This window comes from Solanum dulcamara, chromosome 4, assembly GCF_947179165.1.
Source record: "Solanum dulcamara chromosome 4, daSolDulc1.2, whole genome shotgun sequence".
In the NCBI taxonomy this organism is placed as follows: Eukaryota; Viridiplantae; Streptophyta; class Magnoliopsida; order Solanales; family Solanaceae; genus Solanum; species Solanum dulcamara.
Window position 1 is genome coordinate 7,687,265 of NC_077240.1, and position 25,236 is coordinate 7,712,500.

General features: G+C 34.7%; 4 protein-coding genes and 1 pseudogene across 5 annotated transcripts; 2 read left to right on the forward strand and 3 right to left on the reverse strand.

Annotated features, from left to right (window-relative positions):
* The first annotated feature begins 385 nt into the window (after nucleotides 1-385).
* Nucleotides 386-3,777, forward strand: LOC129888016 (12-oxophytodienoate reductase-like protein; annotated as a pseudogene).
* Nucleotides 3,778-4,816: 1,039 nt separating this feature from the next.
* Nucleotides 4,817-7,784, forward strand: LOC129885913 (ras-related protein RABA2a). The gene is made up of 2 exons (XM_055960389.1): nucleotides 4,817-5,106; nucleotides 7,153-7,784. Exons 1-2 carry the CDS (start codon nucleotides 4,942-4,944, stop codon nucleotides 7,630-7,632), a joined length of 645 nt encoding a protein of 214 aa, XP_055816364.1. The 5' UTR covers nucleotides 4,817-4,941; the 3' UTR covers nucleotides 7,633-7,784.
* A 530-nt stretch (nucleotides 7,785-8,314) lies between these two features.
* Nucleotides 8,315-13,276, reverse strand: LOC129885914 (ras-related protein RABD1). The gene is made up of 8 exons (XM_055960391.1): nucleotides 13,133-13,276; nucleotides 12,978-13,050; nucleotides 12,723-12,770; nucleotides 12,595-12,642; nucleotides 11,297-11,368; nucleotides 9,987-10,142; nucleotides 8,861-8,964; nucleotides 8,315-8,549 (listed from the first exon to the last, which is right to left on the reverse strand). The coding sequence occupies exons 1-8, from the start codon at nucleotides 13,144-13,146 to the stop codon at nucleotides 8,456-8,458; spliced, it is 609 nt and encodes a 202-aa protein (XP_055816366.1). The 5' UTR covers nucleotides 13,147-13,276; the 3' UTR covers nucleotides 8,315-8,455.
* A 2,429-nt stretch (nucleotides 13,277-15,705) lies between these two features.
* LOC129885916 (glucuronoxylan 4-O-methyltransferase 1) lies at nucleotides 15,706-17,139 on the reverse strand. The gene has a single exon (XM_055960394.1). The coding sequence runs from the start codon at nucleotides 16,856-16,858 to the stop codon at nucleotides 16,031-16,033; it is 828 nt and encodes a 275-aa protein (XP_055816369.1). The 5' UTR covers nucleotides 16,859-17,139; the 3' UTR covers nucleotides 15,706-16,030.
* A 388-nt stretch (nucleotides 17,140-17,527) lies between these two features.
* On the reverse strand, nucleotides 17,528-25,074 carry LOC129885915 (probable serine/threonine-protein kinase At1g09600). Of its 2 annotated transcripts, XM_055960393.1 has the most exons (9): nucleotides 24,927-25,074; nucleotides 23,833-24,819; nucleotides 23,340-23,624; nucleotides 21,460-21,777; nucleotides 20,186-20,413; nucleotides 19,730-19,830; nucleotides 19,039-19,153; nucleotides 18,453-18,923; nucleotides 17,528-18,222 (listed from the first exon to the last, which is right to left on the reverse strand). In XM_055960393.1, exons 2-9 carry the CDS (start codon nucleotides 24,295-24,297, stop codon nucleotides 18,016-18,018), a joined length of 2,190 nt encoding a protein of 729 aa, XP_055816368.1. In that variant the 5' UTR covers nucleotides 24,298-24,819; nucleotides 24,927-25,074; the 3' UTR covers nucleotides 17,528-18,015. The 2 variants fall into 2 exon arrangements, with proteins under 2 accessions (XP_055816368.1, XP_055816367.1); XM_055960392.1 differs by having other exon boundaries at nucleotides 23,833-25,058.
* Between the last annotated feature and the right edge of the window lie 162 nt (nucleotides 25,075-25,236).

A 25,236-nucleotide genomic window follows, 5' to 3' on the forward strand; every position in this document is an offset into this window, starting at 1 on the left:
TTCGAAACTTCTTTAATTCTAATGTGTAAATACGCAATGGCTTCTTTAGTCAATGGCCGAAAATGATAACTATTCCATATTATAACATGCAAATTGCATATTGTTTTATTCATTGACCAAAAAGTTTTATTTTAATTTCCTTTATTTTCGAAATTCTTAATTATGTTAATGGTAACTACCCTATATAATTAGATTATATGGAATTAAGTTAGTTTTAATACTGTCAATGATTAATGGTTCATGCTGTTTAGTGATTTTAAAAATATTAGTTGCTTATTAGTGAAGATACTCATTCAATTAGTTTGTCTATATATTGAAGTATTTTCTGACTTTGCCTAAGCACACAAAAGAAGAGAAACAGAATTGAAAAGACTTTTGAAGATGGATGCAAAGCATCAGCCCTCTCTTTACTCCTTACAACTTGGGGAGATTTGACCTCTCTCATCGATCAGTATTACAGGGAAAAAATAGTTTTCATCAGAAAGACATTTTTATGTTTGGTATGCATCAAAAGATGAACAAAATAGATTCCCTGAATACGGTCATTTTTCGCACAAATATCTTACTTTTGAACTTCATATTGCTTGCTTCAATTACATTTAGACATTATTATCAACCTCTCGTATTCAAAAATTTCATCAAAACACCCTCCAATTTTTGGTATATATGTTTTTTTTCTGAAAGATACTTTATATTCACCGATCAAACACTAAAAAAAAATATGTATACTTTTTTTTTCATGTTTATATATAGTAGATGTTGAAGACTCTTAACATAAGATATTATGACTCTTGAATATATTGCAGAATAGTTTTTCCAGCACTAACAAGGAACTGAGCACACAACAATATTCCACAGCAGACACATGCTACTGAATATTATGCTCAAAGGGCTACTAATGGGGGCCTTCTCATTTCTGAAGCTGTTGCTGCTTCCGATATTTCTCAACGGTAAATTAAATGACTTTAGGGTGTGTTTGGAATGCAGGGAAATGTTTTCAAAATTTGAAATATTTTTCAAAAATAAATTTTTAATTTTTTTTTGTGTGGGTGGGTGTGTCGGGGGGGGGGGGGTAATTTTTTTTTGTGTGTGGAGGGGGGGGACTGGTGGGATGGGGTCGGGGTAGGGTGAAAAAAAAAATGAAATTTTCAATATTTGAATAAATAAATTTTTATTTTTTTTGTGTGTGGGGGATGGGGTGGGGGGGTGGGGGGGGGTCAGAATACGGGGTGAGGTAATAAAATAAAACTTTCAAAATTTAAAATATTTTTCAAAAATAAAAATTTTGAAAATATTTTTGTGGTGCGGTGTGTGGGGTGGGTGGGGAGGGGCCTCGGTTTGGTGGAGTGGGGGCCGGTAGGGGGAGGGGTGGAGTGAGGTAAAAAATAATATTTTAAATTTTGAAATATTTTCCAAAAAAAATAAATTTTTAAATTTTTTTAGGGGTAGGATCGTCGGAGTAGGGATGGGGTAAAAAATAATAATTTCAAAATGTTAAATATTTTTCAAAAATAAATTTTTCATTTTTTTAAAAAAAGAGATTTTAATTTTTTGGGGGGAGGGGGGTCGTGGTAGGAATGAGGTAAGAAAAAAATATTGTAATTTGAATTTGGAGGAGAATTTTGAAAAATGTCTTCCTTAATTTTTGGATAGAAGTCATTTACTTTAAATTTGAAGAAAATTAGTTGATTTGAAAAATATTTTTCAAAACATTTAAGCCAACCAATCATGAAAAAATTAAAAAATATTTTCTAAAAAATATTTTCCTTCGTACCAAACACTCTTAGGTTATTAACAAAGCCGTTATAAGGGATCGCGTTTTGTACCATCAAGTCACTTTTGTCTATTGTAACGGGTAACGTGTCTTACTTTTTTGTAAATTGAATATTATTAAAGGTGCCCAAACATGCCTGGAATATGGAGTGAGAAGCAAGTGGAAGTAGGGGTGTTCATGATTCGATTTAGGTCGGTTATTGATTAAAATTATAACGAAATTAATTTAATCGGTTTTTAAATGTTTAAAACCATAATCAAACCAAGTAAAATAATAACCATCGGTTTGGTTATTGTCGGTTTGGTTTGGTTTTTCGGTTTATGACCAGCCAGAACAATTCAAATATTCTTTCTCTACATTTTTCAAATTTCTTATGAAGCTCTTTTTTCCTCACGGCCCACAAGGGCGAACTTTGCTGCATATTGAGGAAAAGACATGCTGATGGCAAATCAGGTGGATCAAACTTGCAACGCTTTAGATTTAAAAGAATAAGTCAAACAGAGGTTTCAAAATACAAACAACTTTGTCCATTAAAATGAAAAAAATTACATATTTAAACTAAACTAACTAGAAAATCCATAATATAATCAAAAGTACTTCGACCATCTTAAATTAATAATTAAAAGGTATAAAATATCTTTAATTATTTATGAAAAACTAATATTATACATATAAATAATTATAAATTTTATGTATATAATTATCGATTTAGTTCGGTTATTTATTCAGTTATTTTTTACTATAATCATAACCAAACTAAATATTATCGATTTTTTAAATTTAAATCAAACTAAACCAAATATCGATTTTTTTATTCGATTTGATTAAATTTTGGATTTGATTTTGATTTTAATCAAAACTGTGAACAGCTCTAAGGGGAATCATGGAAACCAGTAGTGAAGAGTGTTCATGAGAAAGGAGGCGTCTTCTTTTGTCAAATTTGGCATTCAGGCCGCATGTCTGTCCCTACTATTAGTGCTCTATTTTTCGGCGGCTACAAGTAAAGACTTACTTACAATTTCATATATTGCACATTAAACTTTTATTCTGTTGCTCGGACTCGTAAATGTTGGATCCTTTAAAATTAGTGCACTTTTGAAGTATCTAAGTACAGTTGCAATAATATTTTCAAAAAATCAGAACAACATAATTGTATATAGTTTGTATTAAAACATTTGTCTATTTATTAATCAGTTTCTGTCATTCTGTTTTTTTGTTTTTTTTAACGTGCAGGGCATGCTGATGGACAAGTTTTTGAGAAACCAATGCCTCAGCATTTGAAATCTGATGAAATTCCTTGCATTCTCAATGATTTCAGGATTGCCGCCCGTAATGCAATTAATGCTGGTAAACCGCTCGATCTTTGTTTGCTCTGACACTATGTTGGAGTATGTGACAATTTCATACACCTAATTCATTTTCCAATCATCTGGTAACTTAATTAACAAGTTTCTCATGAAGATACAGGATTTGATGGAATTGAGATCAACGCCGCAAGTGGTTATTTAATGGATCAATTCAGTATTGGTGCAAGTACTGAAGACCGTTGTCAACTTGCCCTGAAAATAGTAGAAGCAGTGATCGATGAAATCGGAGCAGAAAAAATCGGTGTGAAACTGTCTCCTTATTCAGATTGTGATGCAAAAGACTCAAATCCAGAAGCAATAGCAACTTACATGGCAAATGCACTAAGCAAAAATGGTGTTCTCTATCTTCATATTACTGAGCCAAGAGAAGCAGCTAAAGGCCTTGTTCCCATTAGAAAGGCTTTTAAAGGGACACTTATTGCTTCTGGTGGTTATAATAAATCTGATGGGGACAATGCCATAAATGAGAATTATGCAGATTTGATCTCATTTGGACGTATGTTCTTGGCTAATCCAGATTTACCAAAGCGTTTTGAGGTTAATGCTCCACTTAACAAGTCTAATAGGAGCACTTTCTACACTAATGATCCAGTTATTGGTTACACTGATTACTCATCTCTTGAAGTTGCTTCCTAATTATTCACATGGTTATGAAAAATGATCATGTTTGTGTTGTGTCTATGTTGAGAAGTGTATTGTATTATAAATAAGTTCACATGGTTATGTAAAGAATCATGTAGAGTTGTGTGTACATTTGATGAAAACACTGTATGGTCTTCTTGTGTTGTAATTAAGGTTTTATTTGTAAGTTTGACTTTTAAGAGTTCAATCAATAATTTCTTTCTCAATTAGCACTAATTACATTACATGATCATAAAGAACAAACTGAGCAGATCTATTGAAAACAACTTTTTTATTTCATATAAATAAAATAAAATCAGTGTACATCTCATCTTTTTCAGACCTCATTTATGAAATTAGATGATTTTGTTGTTGTTATTGTAAAGAACAAAGCCGAACTCTTTTAGTTTCATCCATATGGTCAAGTTTCAATATTTGTTGTTGTAAAAAAAATAATCCATGAAAACATTTGAAAATTACTTACTCCGTCCAATAGAATAACACGATAACTATTTAGAAAGATTAAAAAGATTACATTAATATTTCTCTCCGCATAAATTTTATCGTAGTATATTTTTTAACTATAGAATTTTAGATTCATACGGGCTTTTGTAAATTTAATGTTTAAAATGTAATAAAGTATGTCTGCATTTTAATTTCAATTTATACGTATTTATTTTTACATCTTTGATCATTTTATTTCTATTAAAACGAGAAGTCTTAACCTATATCATCATAGTAATTTTATTGATGCAGCAGATACTATCCCATAATAAAAGTCAAAAATTAATTATTTGTCAATACTTTTTTAATTGAATTCGTTATATTAAATTTATCTAATACAATTTACATCTTTTATGTAATTTGCGCCGTGGACTGTTTTCCTTCGGTAAAGAAATGCGGTTGAAAGAATTGGAAATTCAAAAAAGCGTAAATTTGGGAAGTCAAAATTTGAAAAGCACATCATCTTTGAAATCTCGCACTGCTCCAAAGGGCAAATTCGTAATTAAATCACATGAATTTAGGGGCATTTGCGTCATAAGAAAATTCTCCGTTTCCGTCACGCTTCGTTGTCATCATCATCAACGATCTTCAATCATTCAGAGAGAGAGAGAAATCGATCCGAATCTGAGGATTAAATCTGAATCGGTAGAAGGAGCGATTCAACAGGGCGAGGAAATGGCGAGAAGAGCGGAAGAGGAGTACGATTACTTGTTCAAGGTTGTATTAATCGGCGATTCAGGCGTCGGCAAATCCAACTTGCTTTCTCGATTCACCAGAAATGAGTTCCTTTTAGAGTCCAAATCCACTATCGGTGTTGAATTCGCCACTCGTACTCTCCAGGTCTCTCTTCTTCTCCTCGTCCTTTGTTTTTTTTCCCTTTGTTCATTTCCTCAAGCGCGCGATTTTGAATAATGCATTTGTGTATACGTGTTGATTAACCCGATGTTTGCATTAAGTGACAAATTGATGCATTAAGTGTCAGAACTGTATGTATTAAATGCTAATACACTAATCTAAGGACTTAAATCGATACGCGTGTGCTTGACCTCATAACAAATTCAATTGTACCATAAGAGTCAATGTGCTTCTTTGTTGAGTTTAATGGGGATTGCTAGTATTATTATTACTGTGATCGCGTTGATCTTATATTTCTGGGCATGTTGATGTGTTAGGTTCATTAATATTAATAAATGCTTTGTTTCCAGAACTGACTTCCTTGTTTGGTGGCATGGAGTTAGGGTATGGGATGGGATATGGGTGTATACCATATTTATTTTATGGGATCCTTGAGACCAGGGTCACATGGCCTTTCCAGATCTATGCAACCCTTGCAGTGCTTGGTTCTTATTTTGTTTCTTCATTTCTAGGTTAAGGAAGGACACTGTGTAAGTTTTATGCATTGTCATAGTATGAAATACATAAACTAAGTGCGGATAAAATTAGGTTTATTATTTTCTTTTAAATAAAGTGAATAGAAAAGAACTGGCTTTATATATTCTATGGTCTCTTTGCTATGCTGATAGTAAAATCCAAGCATCCTTGGATCTACTTTTCACTTCCCTTTTCTGTTGGCCATTAGAAGTTACTATTCCTCTTGAATATGCCAACAATTTTTATGTTCTTTCCGAGATTTATTTGGCATTATATTCTCTAAAAAGTTTATACTTATTATCTACGTTTATTAATTCAAACCTTCTATAAGCAGGATATACTTATATGCTTGGAAGTCCATGTTAGGAAAATCTCAGAATAATTCCTTCTGGTTTTTAATTCACCCCCTGGTCCAATTTTCTCATGTGGCCCTTTGTGTAGTTTTGATTGGAAGTAAGTGCAAGGAAAGGAAAGAAGAAGAGAAGATATTTACTGATGAAATGAAATGAATACCTTGTGTTTGTCCATTGTTATCAAAGTTGTGAATGGTTTCATTGTCTTGAAAATCCTCAATTCAGACATTTGAGTGAGACTGTGAGAGATACATTCCTGATCTGTGGTTGGTGTTATCTTGGTGAACTGTATAAAAACCTTGTTAGTAAAATAGACATGAAGGGTTCAAAGAGGTAAAGGAGACATAAAGTGCAATCTGGCCAGAAGTACTTCTAGTTGGCCTTTTCACTTGGCAAAATGACCCTTATTAAATTGTGTTTTTGTTCTATTGAACGGATTTCCCCCGTCCTCCCAACCAATGCTATAGTTAATTCTCTGTGTAACAAAATGACTCAAGATGCTAGATGTTGCAATTGTCTAAATAACATATCCTGATCTAATGGAATTCTACTGTAACGAAAGCTCCGATATTTTGTAACCCTTTGATACAGAAAGATATAATCCCTGACAATGAAAGAATAAAAGTTTTCATGGTTAAAGCAAAAGTTGTTGCATGATCACTTGCTTGGTTTTGATCCAGTTGTTTATTTCAAGTTTCAAGCTCTAGGGAACCTATTGTGATTATGCCAAGGCTTTTTATGCCGAAGTTTTGGGGTTCTTATTTCAAGAATAAAAACTGTGAACCTCTTAATCAAACAACTACCTTATACTATTTGCATGTCATCTTTTAATCTTACCTTTTTCTAACAAGACAAGATGAAAAGATGACATTCAAATAGTCAGAGGTAGTTTGTCTCCATTACCTGAGCAACTTGTTTTCCAAATAGGAGTAACAGGCATCTTCCAGGTTCACTGAGGTCAAACATGAATCTGGAGGACCAAAGTAGTGCATTTTATCTTTAAGAGATGCCATGAGTCTAGTCTTTTGTGATAATCCAATAAAGATTCACTTTGCCGTACTCCATTGAATAACACTTGTGTACATGTTGCTTCTACAGATTTTGTTAATTGTAGAATTTATGTTGTAGTAACATCTTTGTTGCTCAATTCTGATGTGTCTAGGTTGAGGGAAGGACCATCAAGGCTCAGATCTGGGACACGGCTGGACAGGAGAGATACAGAGCCATTACAAGTGCTTACTATAGGGGTGCTCTTGGGGCTCTTCTGGTATATGATGTGACAAAACCCACTACCTTTGAGAATGTTAGCCGGTGGTTGAAGGAACTGAGGGACCATGCAGATTCGAACATTGTGATTATGCTCATTGGAAACAAAACCGATCTGAAGCATCTCAGAGCAGTTGCTACTGAGGATGCTCAAAGCTTTGCTGAAAAAGAGGGCCTTTCTTTCATTGAAACATCTGCATTGGAGGCAACAAATGTAGAGAAGTCTTTCCAGACAATTCTTTCAGAAATTTATCGGATAATCAGTAAGAAGCCACTTTCTTCAGAGGAACCAGCAACTGCTAACATCAGAGAAGGGAAGACTCTTGTTGTTGGGGCAGAGGAGCCTGCCCCCAAGAAGGCATGTTGCTCTGCATAGAAATGGTCATTAGACTTTTAAGCCTCTAAGTTGTTCCTTCTATTAGTGATAATTTGTACTGTTTCTTCTCCTTTTTTTTCCCTTCTATATTTTTGTCAAATCTGATACCCATTTTCATCATTAGTAAGGTACATGTGCAATACATGTTAAAAGTCTTGCTATACTATGACTCATTTAAGAATGCGACCAATTATTTCAAATGACATACTAGCAATTACTCCCTTCGTTTCAATTCGTTTTAGTTTAACTTAGAACCAAAATTTAAGAAAGTAAATTATACTAAAGATATGTATAATGTATCCGAATGCCCTTTTGAATCCAGCGATTTCCCTTCAGATATCTAGGGTAAAACCTATTGGCACACTAAATGGGGAGGTAATAACACAGAAGCGTTTGCTTATAATCTCTTCCATCTCACACCAAAACAAACTTTTATTAGAAAAATTTACTCAAAACTCATGTGATATATATGATGCATCCGTCGAATTGGGTTTGGGCTGGAGAACCTAGTGTTCAGTTCTAGTCTACTCAGCTGATTATTTTAATTTGTTCTAGTGATAATGTTATACAAGCATATTTTAATTTCATCTCATCTCCAGTACCTTGTTAACTAATTCTCATCAAGTTATTAATCCAAGATCCTAATGGCATCAAACAGTAGTTGTTACTTGTTACATGCACCTGAAGCAAAGTTGGAAATGTATTTCCACTAACGGGAAGATTCACAGGACATTCTAGTTCTAGTAAACATATGTTTTAGTTACAATCTGTTCGACATTTTGCAATTGGAACAGAGGAATACAGCAATGCAAAATCAGAGCAGTTAACCACAACAGTTGCCCTTCTGCTCAATTGGTTGTCCCTTGATTTGAACAGTGCTACCTGTCCTCTTGGCCCCAGCCGGTTGGTTACCCATTCTGCAAAACAAAAAAATTGGTTCAGCTCTTGAATGATATGTAGACTTAACTACAAACTGCTAAAAGATGTGGTTCGAGGTGGAAGAGAACTTTTACTTGTTACCAACATTGTTCACATCAGTTAATTCCATTAATATATAGTAACTAGTTCATAGAAAAAAATAGCAGCAGCAGCCCGACCATATTGAAATGTATCAGTGTTCAGTATTCACTACCCAAATCAGAAACAGAATCAACAAATTATGGGGGGAAATGAAGTGACTACACATTTTGCAGAAATAAAACGTGGAAGGAAATATTAGCCCACTTACTTTTTCTTGATCTCTCCAGCCATTGTTAAGAAAGCCTGCTCCACATTGATGGAGTCTTTTGCACTCGTCTCAAGGAAAGGGATGCCTAGCTCATCTGCCAAAGCCTGAATAAATTTAAAGTGATGTTACAAATACATTATTGCTTTAACTGGGAATATGACACAACTGATAATTAAGTCATATGGCTAAGAATTTCATCCATGTGGTCAAGTTTCAATATTTGTTAGAATGATTTGAAGACTATTATAATCACATGTTTCATTATGTCACTATCCTAAACCAATAAATGGAGACTATTATAATCACATATAACAACCTGATTATAGACCACGCATTACCTGCACAAAGCCTATGCTCTCAAGGTTCACAAAGACAAACTTATGACTACTTTCTAGGTTGTTTATTAGCCCACGTGAACTAAGTTATAGTGCTCCCTCCCACTCTTCTGCTCAACCCCGAAAATAACTATATTTTACACCTAACTGGTTTCACTGCCCAAGTACCACGAGCAATCATGGATACCAAGAGGAATCTGCAACTTTGTGCACCTAGCCAGATATTTCAGATACTCAGGTATGTTGAGGACACAGATCAAACAGAAGTATGGCTAGCTTCAGTGACACTTGGTTTTCATGAGGCAAATAAGTACGCCACAAGAACGGAGGTTAGAGTAAATGCTGGTGGATCACATAAGCCTACTACAAAGAAAACGTAGCATAAGTGAATTTACAATTTTTTACTTTTTCAGTCTGATCACTTCTTTTCGAAGATTTGTCCAACATCTTCATTGAGAAAATAAACACCAAAGCAGGTGGTACCTTTTTAAATCCAAAAGACACTATAGTCTAGATGTTTATACGGAAAGCAAAAACCCTACTTGAGTATGGTAAAGAATTAATACGTTTGTTGCACATCGCTTGAGTTTAAGGGAGGAATTAAATGAAAAGTATACGAGAGAATTGTTAGAATAACTATATATAATTTCTTTTAAAAAAAGGAAAGATGATTATCAGCATTTGTAAGCAAGGCAAGTATAATGGTGTAATAGTACCAGTAAACTAGGCTTGACCAGTACAAATGCAAATGAAACATAATGTTTTTTTGTTAAAGAGGCAACACAAAATACCTTTCCCGTCTGTGTGTCCACGACCTTGTTTTCTACCAAATCGCATTTGTTTCCCACCAGAAGCTTGCAAACACTCTCATTTGCATATCTGTCGATTTCATTCAGCCATTGCTTGACATTGTTGAAGCTCTCCATTTCAGTTACATCATAAACAATCTACCATAATTTAATCACAAAGAAGAACACTTCAAGAACAAAGGAAGCCACATGACCATTTTTCTTTAACCAGAATGTTTAAAAGACCATGACACTAAGCTAAAGGAGACAAGAAAAGAAAGCAACAAAAGCTTTACAACTAGGGGTGCCCTGATTCATGAATCTCGAACATCTATCTGCTGGCACACTTATTTGAGGATGGTGTGTATTACAGAAAAGCATGGCATGCAAACTAAGAAAATATTTTAATATTGTACAAACCACACCAGCTCCTCCAAACCCCCGAAAAAAGAAGATACACAATTAACATTAAAAAAAAATTATAACTCAGTTTTAACACCCTCTGCTTTTCGAAAACATAATGGGACAAAGTAGAATGTATCACTCCTCCATCTTACTTAATATGATACTCTTTCCTTTTTGGCCCATCTCAAGAACTTCGAAACCTTTCTTTTGAGCTACTAGCTTTTCTTCTTTTCCAATTCTACCCTCCAAAAATTCCATTATATATTTAAAAGTGATTAAGGACTTGTTAGTTGTTAGTCCTGCAACGCATGGTCATAACAAGAAGAGGTGAGAGAATGAGCTATTAAAAAATTGTCAGGATAAAGAACCCAAAAGGGAAAAAAAGGTATACAATGGGTTCAGAGGGACAAAATTTTGCAAGTATATTTGTTTTTCTGATGTGTTAATCTCCTCACAGTTGTTTAAGTCTGGGAAGGTCAAACTCCGTGACATAATATGGGTGGCAGCAGTAATATCAATATCAATATTAACTAGGAAAGAAGAGTGAATGTCAATTAATTACACCTCAAAGCCAACACAAACTACCAGTTACCTTCAGTAAAACTTGAGATAAACCTAGTTGTGGTTCAGAATTGACACAACAGGGATCATAGAGTGGGTGATTGACAGAATACCCTAACCTTGTAAAGATATAATTAGAGAAGATATGAATATGTAGGTCGTATTTTAAGAGATTCAAATTCTGAGGCATTAGGGATGCAAGAAAAAGTATCATAACCAATACACGAATAGCCAAAAGCTGCAGACAAAATGAGATGTGCTAGGGAGAGGTGATGAATTCAAATTTAAAGTATTGTTCTAATATTTGTGGCCAGAGGAAGTTCTAATCAATGTATGTAATATCTCACAATAATCCCATGTGCTCCCCGATAGTAACTGCTTGTTATAGTCCGGAACCGTTCCTGACCAGCGGTATCCCACTGCAAAAAAGAAGGTGGTGTGGCGTTATAATTGTAAATTAGGATAGAGTAAGCATCAAAGAGCAGTTGATCAATTTAGTCAGTATGCTTTTGAGCAAATGCCAGCTTCCCAACACTGATATCACTAAAAAGAGGTAAAGTGGATATATGATTGTGCTAATCAAAAGATTGATTCTCTACCTAACCTTCAATATTTTAGTTTTAGCGGTTAGCACACAGTATCAATTAATCAAATGATGGTAACTGCAGATTTTATTGCACTAGCCTGAAACTCACCAACACACTAACCATCAAGAAAGAAAAAACACTGCATCAAAGAATAGCAAAATAATACAACTCAACTTATTGAATAACATCAATTATATCTCTGGCATCCATGTCATAAGATACAAAAGAACGTTACAAACACAACGTGGCAGCAGACTACCCTACCAGACTCTGCAACCTGGAAAAGGCAAAAGAGAAAGGCTAACCAATCAGTTTTCCCTTTTCTCCACCAGAATGACACCCTTTTTCCTTTCACCTTTTGACTCAGATCCAATTTGATCACCCTTTCTTTACCCATATCTTCTCTAAATCTTGATTCAAAAAAGAAAAAAAATCTTGTACACGTACTTGTTAACGAGAAGAGAATCGAAGAATTACTTTCTTATCAAAACAGACACAGATCTAAAAAGTCTAACACGAGGCAAACTATTTTTGAGTCAAAGGGTCCAAAGAAACTTAGAAAGAGAAAACAGTTGGGTTGGTCCGACCAAGAAATTCATGGGACTTTTGGGCATTGCTTGGGTCGAGCTCGGATACCAAGTGTTTTACGAACACTCTCACTGCACACCTATCTATTTGTCTCCATTCAATCAAAGACATCCATGCCATGGAGTATGAGACTCGACAAAAGCTAACATATAAATGAAATCGCATATTTTTTTTTAATCGTTAGAATGATTCTGATTTTTCATTTTGCTTTATAAATAAAAAGATAGTATTTCAGTAGCGAACAGAGGCATAAGGAAAGCAATAACATGACCAGAAGCCTCTGAAAGTTCTTAAGGCTTGAAGCTCAGAAATGAATGCCTTGAGATCTATCCAATTCAAATGATAAAAGTGTATGGTTAAAATGACCTGTAAAACTACAGAGTAGCTTAAACATAAGCTCAATACTATAAGTCTAACTTAGACTTGAAAGCAATCATGTTAACTAAAATGCAACAATCAGTTATACTTACAATTTGCAGCTTGATTGTCTTTCCATCCTGCTCCACAGTCCTAATTTTCTACAAATAACAATCCAAAAATCACTCCAAAACTTCGATTAAAAACATAATTTAGAACGATAAGTGACATAAACACTTACGAAATCAACTCCAATGGTGCTAATGTAACTGTCAACATACGAATCATCCTAAAACATAATCAACCAAAACAACATAATTATATCCACAAAGCAATACATCATTATTATCCTTAAAAAAGGCACCGGCATTTCATACCCTAACGAAGAAAATCGAACAATAACATACGCATTAATCATTATACAACACAAACCGTTCATTCACACATACAAATAAACTGTAAACATAGGAGATCAAAGTTAAATAGATGAACATACGGCGAATCTGAGAAGAAGACAGGATTTGCCGACAGAAGAATCGCCGATTAACAACAGTTTGAACAAGTAATCGCTGCAATCAAAGAAACGAAAATCAGTAATAAAAATGAAAAATTATGGAAAAAAATTCGCATGAATATCGCTGAATATCGTACTATTCATTGCTCATGTTTGCTTCGGCTACCAGAACAAAAAGTTTTCTTTCTGAGATAATTTCTCTTCCCGTGTATGTCTTTATTAATCGACTCTTTGGATTTTATTTTCCCTTTTATTAATACTCCAAAATGATTACCTACCTGTCAATTCATTCCCTTATACCACTTCTCAATTTATTTCGCCTGTCTTTGGTTCACGACATATTATTTCGAAATTAATTATTATGAAGTAAATTATTTTAGAATAAATCATTTTATTATATATATGAGATAATTTATTTTAATAGTAGAATAAATAATTTAAAGACTATCTAATATTTTTAATCAAACATAAAATAAAATAATCTTACATTTTATTTTGAAATTGTTAAACTCTATACCTCACACCAAACGATTTCCTAGGGTCTTAAATTAGGTGTGTTATTAGTAATATAAAATTTAATTATGTTTTTGAAGTTGAAGTTCTATCAAGAACTGTTTTTCTATTTCAACAAGTTAGGGTATGTTTGCGTTCATTTTATTGCTAATTCAATAATTAAGATTCTCAGATTTCTATTTGTGTGTTTTACACTTTTAGTGAATTTACTCTATGCAAATGTGGAATAATAAGACTAATAGGCTTTGCAATCTCTCCCAAATCATACAAGAGAGGTAACCAGCACTAGACAAGTCCGATGCGACGAGCTCCAACAATCCCTTGTTTTCGCTGATAAATGATTTCAGAAACCTCCAATATAAAAATCACAAGCTCAAAACACTAGTTTCGTTAGAATATATATTACTTAATTCTTAATACTAATCAAACTTATTACAAACTTATACAAAGTTTAAAGTTTGAGTTATTTATGTTACATCAGTCTCCAAAAGGAAATGATCGACACTCAACTTTGGATTGAAAAGTGTATGAAAAATGATGATAACAATTATGTTTATATTCAAAATGCACTATTTTTTCAAAATTCCAATTAAAATACTTCTTGATGAAAAGATAAAAACGATTCTTTAGAAGAACTAACACGAATATTCTAAACAATTTCCCAAACATTTTTTAAAAAAAATTCCAAAGAAAAAAGAAGAAAGCCAAATCCAAACAACATATTTTTGTTTGGTCATCCATGCGATAGAACACATTATTTTACTCAATTGGCAATGGATAGGTTGGCCATGACTATTACACCTCCAATTTGTTGCAACAATTTAATTCATTTTATTTCGAAAAATGATTTGATAGGCTAACTATATATTTATTTTAATTTGGTATCTTGTCAACATTATGTAAATTATTAAAGTAGTCACTTAGAAAGGGATATTTGTCTTGTACTCTAAGCTTCATTAGGAAATATCATTACTTGCCCAGACTCTATCCAACTATGAATATTCTTCCTCCAATCATTTAGAATGATCAAATTCAATCCCTTTCCTAAGTCACAAGGACTACTTTTTTAAAAAAAATTAAAAAAATAGAGTGTATCGTTTAATTAGCTGACTTTTGTTGAATTTTGAAAGAAAAAAAATTGAATAAGAATTTTATTAATTATTTTCATAAATAGTTTAGACATTTATGATAATTTAAACCATATCGTTCCTTTATATTGAGAAGTTTTTAAGGTCATTGACACACGGTTTAAAATGGAGTGAGTAATGGACCCACGTTTTTACCCTACTTCAGTTTAATTTTAGTGTCAAAATTATATTATGTTCTTTTCATTCATCTAAGTCTTGGTATACAAAGTAACATGATACTTGTTGTTGATGGAAGATAGCAGGTATCTCGTAAAATAAATTGAGATGCGTACAAATTGATCAAAATTCAACAGTTATAAAAAATAAAAACTTATGTCTAACTAATCGTACATTATGCTCTTACTACTGAGCAAAGTTCTAGAGGCTAATTTAGATACACAAGTAAAAGTATATTCAAAAAGTTAGCGATGTGATTCAAATTTCATAAGGATTTTAAATGTACAAGGGTGAAACTATTATTTCGATTATAGGTACAGTAGAATCTAGTATTTTTTTTAATTCAAATTTTGCAATAGTACTGAAAAAGAATTCACTTAATATATATAAATAATTTATCTAAAATGAAATAAACAGTATTTTCTTCTTCATGTACACTATTTCAATCCAAACAAATATTGAAATACATCACGTTCTCCTTTTCCCTAGTTTTTTTAACACAGAGAAAAGTCATTATGCATGACTGATAAAGAGAAACTCTCTTAAATGATAAATAAATTAAGGTGCGTTTGATATAACTAAAGTTATTTTTGAGAAAAAATTATAATGAGAATTATTTTTTGTTGGTTGGTTACCCAAGGAGAAATGACTTCTTTACTATGGCAGGATGTCATTTTCTCTTATAACTATCTTAACTTTTAATGTCATATCAACTACTTCAATTCCGATATATTATTATTAATCTCTAATACACGAAATTTTCACAAAGCCACTATAATTAATATTGTTATTATTCCTTTTTCTTTTAAAGAATCTCCTCACAAACAAACATAGATTGAACATCTTTAAAAAAAAAATCATAAAAAATAACTTATATCGTACCAAACACAATCCATGAAAAAGTAGCCATAGCTTCATATGTCTCTCTATTATACCTCATATCATAACATTCCCAATTTATTGGTATTATTGCTTTACTCTCCTCTCTCAAAAAACAATATCCTCATTGATCCATCATGAGGATCTTCCCAATCACACATCCCTCAAAAAATGAACACATAAACTAAACAAAAAACTATGTTGCTCGATTTCCCCAAAAATGTAGTTGCACATACATTGGATCCTTCAAAAATGCACTACTTTTGGAGGATCTAACAATCATCCACTGACATTTTCAAGAGTACGAGCAACATGGACCAAAAAAAAAATCAAGAAAATCTAGGGGCAAAATGGCATATCCAAGTTGCTCTTATGACTAGGAATTGTAAAATGCCTTAACCTCCCAACTTGTTTCTTCATATATCCATCACACAAAAATTCCCTAGAAAAATTGTCTTCAACATCCCTATTCACATCATGCACAAACACATGTGTCTCTCCATCTTCTCTGTTCCTTGCCATCATTCCTGCTGTATAAATTGCTGTCATTCTCCCTGGTGCATCCTCATAGTACCCTGTTGGTGCATCCACCATGATTAAATCCCATTTTATGTCATATATTTCACTAGGCAGACCCTTTAAGGCAAGTTGACACATTGAATATCTAGGATCAGCTATAGTTGTACACTCTGTTCCTTTCCCTGCTTGTATTAAAACATTTGCTTGATTCACTTTACTATCATATGTAACATGGTAGGATTCTAACATGGGAAATCTCTTCTTGATTTGTTGTATCCATGCCTCGTCTTCTTCGAGGAAAATCGTTCGTCCTCCATAGTTGAGTGTGTGCCACATCAGGCTATCATGTCCAAGACCAAATACAAGGAAGTTGCAAGGTGATTTCTTGTCTAGAATCTTGGATGTTACTAATATCTCTTTCTGTATTTGTTGTGGAGTGATGGCTGAGGTTGTGTAGTGAATGAGTGATTTTGCTACTGATGATGGGATTTTGTTACATTTTGGTGATGAACAAGTACTACTTGATGATGACGTAGTTACACTGGATGATGTTAATGTTGATCTCAACACAAAGAGAAGTAAGAAAGCTATGAAAACACATATGAGAAGAAGCTTTAGGCTAAGTGAACTATGTGTTTTAGGCCTCATGCTTGACTTGGGAGTTGTTACAAGTTTTGTTTAAAAGCTAGGAGGCAAAGAGATATTTATTGAAGATTTTGATGTAAGATAAGAAAATTCTGGATGAAGCAATGTAGTTGCTGGTAGATATGAAGAGGTAATTTGGTAGAGAGAGATCTACTTGATTGTGATGGAGTTTGTTCATATTAAGAGGAATGTCAATTTGTTATGGGGCAAAAAAGAGCTTTATGGAAGAACTATAATGGTGGAATCCTTTCACCAAACTAATTGCAATTTGCTAATGTTTTATCAGTAGAATACAACTCTCTCTCTGCATGGGACTTTTGTAGTACAACAATTACTCTCAAAGTAATTTTTATAGCAGTTGAAGACTAATTGAAAGGTGGAGTTGGAAACCTAAATTGTTTAGAAATTATATTCAACAGTTTTTTTATAAATTTATGTGTAGTAGGATTATAAAAGGTTTTCTAGTTATCGGGTTAAAATAGGTTTTGCACTATCATAAATAAGAATGCTAATACATGTAATTGAATCTTGAACAACTCAAGTGGATTTCGTTTAGTGTAACTTTAATATATGATTTTGTATTTGAATGAAATGAACTCGAATAGAGTGGGTAAATGCACAAGATTCTTATAACCGATCCCTACTAGAGTGGGTAAATGTTAGAGAAGAATATATAAAACAGATAATTTGATACTAAATGTTAGATCCTACCATCATATTGATGTATCTGTGTAATATTCCAAGGCCAGATACTGGCTTGAGGTTCTAAAATCCCTACAAAATTGGGGAAAAAAGCTTATCCTTTACATGAAGAACTGACCAATGTATGACTGTACAACAATACTTCCCAACACATACACCATCAAAAGAATTACCCTCATAATACAATATCAAAAGAATTGCTCTCTTTTCATTCTAAGGGCCGTTACAAGAGGAGGTTAGAATATGATTCTGGAACTGTATACTGTGCATTCTGCTAAGTACTACTTTTAGTATGGGCAAAAAAGACTTGAGAGTTCCATGTGAGTAAAGCTTTCTCTCTTGCTGCGGCGATTTTTGTAGGTTAGGATTTATTGTTGCTTCCTTGATCCATGAAGCTCTACCATTGGCTAGAGTTCTGTAATGCATCAAAAGGTTGCATCTTCTTGCTCCTCTACAAGTCACCGACCATTGGTCGTATAGTTTAAGAGCGATTCTGTTTGCCCATTGTCAATGTGTTCCTTTTTTATCTTATTTCTGTCAATACGGGCTTTACGGACAGCCTGCTGAATTTGTTTCTCATGCTCTTTCAGCATTTCGTCAATGTTTCCACCGGGTGGCATCAAAGGTCCAGAGTAGTGGATTCGGTTCTTCTTTGGAATATAACCCTACAGCAAACAAAAAATAAATAAGTTAGGCACTATACTAAGTAGAACTTGTGATATGTCTCTCTCCTTTTCTTTCTTCAGCCAAAGCGGAAAATGGAAGCTCCTTTTTGTGAGTATATTTCTTCTTCATTTTTCTTAATTTTTCGGTGTGGTGCAGGTTTTCAACCTTAATCCACTACTAACAGTGGGCCAAAACAGTGAAGACGTAAAGCAAATTTGAAGTTCCTTACCACCGCAGACTCCTTTCCTGTTGCATGTTTGTCCTTCTTATTGGAAGAGTCTTTCCCCAAAAGAGAGTAGGATGAATCAGAATCATTAAGCTGGTTATACTTCCCAGTAGTGTGCTCTTCAGGCCACTGTGAGTGGGTACTGACCTCCCTGCTCATATCAAATCTTGAACTACCATGAGCTGCAACTGAATTGGAGAACCTGGACAAATGCGCTGCAGCACCGTGAGGTCTGAAGGACTTGTGTGCACTTAATTCTCCAAATATTGAAGAATCAAATGCTCGTTGAGAACTCATAAGAGGGCCAAGTCCATTGGTATTTGTGTTTATGGAATTTCCAGAATCACTGACTTGTGATGAATGGCCATTATATAAAGATCCTCTGCTGGGATCAAAAGGGAAACCAGAACCGCCATCTTCTTCATGATTATACTTCTCACTAACGCTTGTGGGATTTAACTGCTGTTTCCACTTCTACATGCCATAAAAATCCAGATTATATGCAAATCTTACACTCAGCTTAAAGGTGAACATAGTGTAGATAAAGAAAAGCTAAAATATGTTATTGGTGTGCAAGGAAAAAAAAAACCTGTATGGATGCTGGTAACTCAGCATTAGCGTCAGGAGCTGGTACTGCTTTTGACTGTTTTGCAGTCTTTCTATTAGATTCAAGGCCAGATCCTTTGGTACCTCCACCTCTTTGCCTAAAATCAGAACATTGCTCAATTAAGTGAAAATGTAGGCAAACAATCTCCAGTTCAATGAGAACAGAAGTAGGTCTTCAGTTCAAGAGAAGTGCTTGAACTGAAACTATTTGACAAGTCAGAACACGGTATTGGTTAACAATAACACGTTAAAAGTTGTTGAATCAACTGAATAACATAAAGCTCTTTGATTTGGTTAATGAAGGTCAAAAACTAGGGTGGAATGATGAACACCTGCAGGACCATGACTGCAAAATGCAAGCTGGATGCCTTTGCTTGGGCGAAGAAAAAGTTACCAGACCTTTTTTCATAATATCTAAGAGATGCCAAGACCTCAATACACTAAATATGCAACAAGACAACCTACTTTTTCTCGAGATGAAGTAATATCTTTATTGATTAATGGGAAAATTCCAGCACTCTAGATTTACATAAAAGGTAGAGAAGAATCAACAAAAATGCAACAAAACATCCTCAAGGACAAGATCAGATAAATAAAGCACAAGTAATTAAAAGAAATTGTATGTCAATCAATCTATTTGTATTAAGAAAAGGAGAAAAATCAGAAATGAGTACCTTCTTGCTTCCTCATCTCTCATCTTCGCGTCGAATTCCTTGCTTGGAGGGTACTTGGGTAAAGATGATGGATCACAAGGAAGAGGCTTTGTTGTGAAGAACTGGAACAGAGAACCCAAACAGTATAATATATAAACAGTATAAAGAAATAAAGAGGGTGAAACACCATAAGCAGTAAATCAAAGCACCAACCACTAGAAACTTCTTCACTGTGCTTAATTTTCAGATATCTATAACCACATGATTCGTATCCAGAGCTGCATCATACAACATTTTACTAGCATATGCATAGAAGCGATACAATACAATGAAGACAAGATCTTGCGTTCCCAGAGAGGGAGAAGATTGTTAATATGGAAAAAGACGTCTGAATGAATTGACTTCCTGATTTGAGGAAATAAAAAGCTCTCTGAGAAGATAAAACAAGCTATTCACCATCTAGAAACTAGGGTTTACCTCATTTTGAAGTGCCAAAGTAGCAGAACCTCGATACTCAGGTTCAAAAGCCAGGAGAGAATCCAAAAGTACTAAAGCTGATGGAGGGAAGTCCTTGAATGTGTTGGCGAGACAGCACTTATATGGCTGTTGAGGTTTAAAGATCGTTGCATGTGGCAATTTTGATTTCTTCCAGTATTCTTCGGATGGTGAACCACAAAGTTTAAAGATCTTATGTAGCTGTTCCACCTGCATAACAGTTTATCCAATGAGTCATTATTGAATGGTCATTTCCTGATCGACAAGGCATGCTGGTCAGGAAACCTGTCTAATCCCAAGCCCACCCACACCCCTTTTCTGGAACGCATTTGTAAATGCACATCGGATATGCGTACAATGATAATGCATGCACCAAGAGAAATGATAAGCTATAATAGAGAGAAATGCACCTTTTGTTTGGTTAAACGTGGAATGGTGTCCAACAAAGTTGGCAGAGTGAAGAAGTGACTAATGCATTTCTTTCTTTGATAAAATTTGACTGGTGCATTTTGTATGAGTAGCTTGCAAGCATAATATGATTAAGTTCCCAAGGTGCTCAAAGGCGAAAACAACATTCATCTAAAGGAAGTTGCTGCTAGACTAACAATTGTATGATACACTCAAGTGGCTGGAACTAAAGAGCAAAAGTTAAGAAAATTCTTTATTGTTTATAAACGATATGGTAACATGTGGCAACCATTATAACCCATATTGAACACTCGATTCAGCGATATTGCAGACCACTTTACCTCCTTTAGAAACTTAACAACCAAGGACACACGTGGAAAACATATTCCCGATGAGGATAGAAAATACAATGTTGATGTTCTTCAAAGGTATCACTTTTACAAAGATAAATGGTAGATTGAAGGTTCAGTATGAACTTTCCTCGTCCTAAAATGTGCATAGGTTTATTAACAAGAGAAGATATATCAGTCTATTCTTATTTATAACCAAATACACGAAACAAAAACAGTGACTTCAGACCCTTCGGGGTGGCCCAGTGGTTTGCGCTTGGGACTTCCATGTTGGAGGTCCCAAGTTAGAAACCCCTTGCCAGCGAAAGCAAAGGTTTTGCCTTCTGGGTTGAGCTCGTCGCACCGGACTTCCCTAATGCGGGTTACCTCTCCTATGTGATTTGCGAGCTATTTCATAGGAGCGGGGGTTTTACCCCTGTGCGCACCCAATGGATTCGGCTGCGGATTTCCCTTGTCATAAAAACAAAAACAAAAAAAAAACAGTGACTTCAGCCATACCTCAGTTCTTCCTGGCATTATAGGTTTTCCTGCAAACAATTCAGCGACAATGCAACCAGAACTCCATAAATCTACAGCCACTCCATAGTCTGTAGCACCAAGCAAAAGCTCGGGAGGACGATACCACAAAGTAACTACACGACTTGTTAGAGGCTGCCTTTGATTGGTTTGGTAAAGAGTTGCTAGCCCAAAATCGCCAATCTTGAGATTACCACTATTGTCGATCAGAAGATTTGAACCCTTGATGTCACGGTGAAGGACACCACGACTATGGCAGTGTTCAAGTCCACGAAGAAGCTGTTGCATGTAACATTTAATCTGCAAGATTACACATATTCTTAGAGACAAAAGAGGGCAGCATATTTGCAACCACCACACATAACAATAAAAATATAAACAAGAAAGGTCAGACAAACTAAGACAATTTTGGTGATCAACATGCTCTTCTTCAAGATTCTTCTCCCCAACCCTTCTCCCATTTATTCCTCATGTGACGAAAGAGGAAGGAGCAACATCAAGCCACTTCTCTCAGGCCTTTCTGCCTTTAGTCTATAGACCAAATATTATAGCCATCTAAAATTGCCCTCCACTGAAAGTAGCCTGCTTCTCTTGGCTGGTGGCTAATGAAGCAGTATTGACACAAGAAAAGTTGAAAAGCAAGGAATTTCACTTATGTTCTAGATTTGTGTGGGGAACAGGCAGAGTCAACCAACCATCTCTTTTTACAATGCAAATGGACACAACAAATCTGGAGAATTTTCATCAACCTGAGAGGACTAAGGTGGGTGATGCCAGGAAACACCAAGGGGTTTCTTGACGGTTGGGGGAGAGAAGGGTATTTGTCCAATCAGAAGGAGAGATAGAAGATTGTCCCAGCATGTATTTGGTGGACTATATGGAAAGAGAGAAATTAGAGGTGCTTTGAGGGCAAGCAGTATAGCATTCAGAAGCTGAAGATGAATTGCCTAGCTCTGTATTATTTTTAGTGTAAACAGAAATGTAGTACAAACAGAAGATTTTTGATGTTCTCTATACATGATGTAAAGAAGTATCATAGGATGACAGGCTTCTATTTTGTAACTGTCTAACTTTGGGGGACTATACAGTTTGGTATAGTATACCTGTTAATATATAGAATGTTACAATTATCAAAAGAAATTGTCCTCCACTAATACCAAGATTCATCATTTAACACAACTCAAATAGCTTCTCACCTGTGCTTAAAAGATGGAATCTTTATATGGAGGGCTTAAAATACAAATCAGGCACATATCCACGTAATTGAATCATGCATATTTTGAACTGTATAAGAAAAGATGTGTTTCCCCTTTTTCTTCCCTAAATATATTTCATCTGAGACATTTTAAGGTCTGCGTACACAACACCCTCCCAAGACCCCACGTGTAGGATTACACTGGGTATGTTGTTGTAGACATGGAAAAGTGAAAAAAGTGACAAGAAAGAAAGCGAAGACTTTTCATCATTCCATCAGGTCTTAACTTAGCATCTTTAGAACCAGAATGAATGCCATGCATAATTGATCCTTTCAGTATTCTGAAACAAATATCTAGCTGTCTCTCTCCAAATTTGAAGCATTGATCATTACAACACACTCACCAGAAAGCTGAACCATACTCCCTAGAACAAAAACAGACGTTGGAGACGGTTTTAACTGAGATAGAACTCTAGCACAATAGATTATTTTGCAATTTGCACCAGTGCTAGATCAGGTCTAATATCCATAAGTTGGCACATCCATTGTTAAAATTTCAAGTAATTATATCTTATTGCAAGTAATGTTTATTATATAGATAACATCAACCACTGCCTCCAGTTGATAAGATATCTAAGTGCTTCAGACTGCAAACAGAAGAACACACCTGAGATTCAGTAAATTTGACAGCTGGTGATGCTGCAAGACCTGCAAGGTCATGTTCCATGTATTCAAAGACAAGATACAGATTGCCTGAGACGCGAGAGGTCACAAGACCTTCGAGCTTCATAACATTTGGATGATCTAGTCTGCGAAGTATTAAAATTTCCCTAGCCATAAAACGAACACTCTCTGGATCCATGTTGATAAATCGTACTTTCTTCATTGCAACAATCTTTCCAGTTTCCAGGTCTTTGGCTCGGTACACACAGCTGTATGTACCTTGGCCAATCTGCATTGTTTATAAATAACAATCAATTAGAATGGGAAAAAAAATGCAGGAAAGAAAAGCAGCTATATTAATGAGTATCACTAATTCTTATTTGGAAGCGAAATGAAACTTCTCTTACATAATAACCGCAATTGTGTAAGAAAATTGCAAATTCATTAACTTTATACTATTTTTTAACAACAAGTGCACATAACAGCTTCAGATTCACCTTATCCAACTTCTCAAATGAATCTCCCTTCCGAGGAACCCAGCCTTTGATAGCTTCACCTGCCACATTTGTCAGCCATGATGGCCATCCAGCAACAACTTGTGCACCGTCAACTCCATTCCGAACACTGAATATTCTATTTATCTGCGGTGGTCCTGCAACCTCGGTGGCATTTGTTGCTTCCAGTCTTTGCACCTTTGGCACTTCAGGTTTCTCAAAAACTATAGGCTTCTTCTCTCCCTCATCCCAAGCAGGTGGGGTGGAACCTGCACTTTTCTCAATAGGTTCTTTTGATATAAGCCTCGTTGTCGCATCATTGCCACCATTATCAACTTCTACCAAAACATCCTCCTCCTTATCAGATGCAATAAGTCTTTTAGATGAAGATTTATTTTTTTCTTTCTCCTTAGTTCGTTTCCTGCCATTCCTTTTAACAGAAACCCCCTTTGAGCAAACACAGCCCATGGTATCCAAATTTTAAGCTCCCTCTTTCTAAATAGGAATCGACACACTCCCCACAAGATCCTATTCCTAACACAAAATTAAATCCATTTTCACTCAGTGTCTCTGGCATTTAGATGAATCCCAACCAGCATTTCTCTCAAATCACAAGAGACTCCAAATTAACCCCCAACCTCAAATCCCAATCAATACAGCAATATATTCTACCGGCCTTCTTGATAAAAAAAAATGGATCGGAACCTCAAAGAAAGACTAGTAAGCTTTAGGATCCAAATGGGGTCAGAAAAATTCGCATAAACAACCTAAAACAAGAATCCCATCCCAGAATATGGACCTTCACCTAACACCAACCCACATTATAAAAAAAAATCAAGAATGTAAGCGAAATTAATGTAATTTAAAAGAGAATAACAAAACCAAATACTGTATAGAGAGAAAATGTACAGAAGAGATGATGAATCTTAACGCAAGAAACTCCAATTCCGAGGATTGCTTTTCCAAACTTGCTGCTGTTACTTTTTTTTGCTAAAAAAGCAAGTGATTTCAATTCAAATCACACAGTAAATACAACAAGAAAAGCAAAGAAATACAAAAAAAAAAATTAAAAAAAATCAAAATGGGTTAGTCCGAACCTACAAATCGAGTAATGTTCGGATCTGAGAGATTGTGAAGGACCATCAAAGAGTAATTAAGTTTCAGATATATTTTTTAAAATTAAAAAAAATAAATCTTGGAATATACCTAATTCTTTTTCTTTTATAACTAAATAAATTCTTAAGAAAAAATTGGAAATTTAATAAGGAAAATTATGAGAATTTGTTGAGAGAGACTGAGGAAGAAAGGACACAAACGTCTCGTGAGGAAGAAGGAAAGTATAGAGAAATTTTGCAGGAATTTACTGTGGGGTCCACTAATGCAACACACTGACACGTGGCACAAACA

What these genes read in the sequence shown, in the direction of transcription:
- LOC129885913 (XM_055960389.1), top strand. Translation starts at nt 4,942, where the DNA reads ATGGCGAGAAGAGCGGAAGAGGAGTACGATTACTTGTTCAAGGTTGTA. An exon ending in TCGCCACTCGTACTCTCCAG is followed by an intron (nt 5,107 to 7,152) that starts GTCTCTCTTCTT and finishes TGATGTGTCTAG; the next exon opens with GTTGAGGGAAGGACCATCAA.
- LOC129885914 (XM_055960391.1), bottom strand. An exon ending in GCACCATTGGAGTTGATTTC is followed by an intron (nt 12,643 to 12,722) that starts GTAAGTGTTTAT and finishes TGTTATTTGTAG; the next exon opens with AAAATTAGGACTGTGGAGCA. An exon ending in GGGGAGCACATGGGATTATT is followed by an intron (nt 10,143 to 11,296) that starts GTGAGATATTAC and finishes AAATTATGGTAG; the next exon opens with ATTGTTTATGATGTAACTGA.
- LOC129885916 (XM_055960394.1), bottom strand. Translation starts at nt 16,858, where the DNA reads ATGAGGCCTAAAACACATAGTTCACTTAGCCTAAAGCTTCTTCTCATA.
- LOC129885915 (XM_055960393.1), bottom strand. Translation starts at nt 24,297, where the DNA reads ATGGGCTGTGTTTGCTCAAAGGGGGTTTCTGTTAAAAGGAATGGCAGG. An exon ending in TCAAATTTACTGAATCTCAG is followed by an intron (nt 21,778 to 23,339) that starts GTGTGTTCTTCT and finishes GTAATCTTGCAG; the next exon opens with ATTAAATGTTACATGCAACA. An exon ending in CTTTGGCACTTCAAAATGAG is followed by an intron (nt 19,831 to 20,185) that starts GTAAACCCTAGT and finishes TCTCTGTTCCAG; the next exon opens with TTCTTCACAACAAAGCCTCT.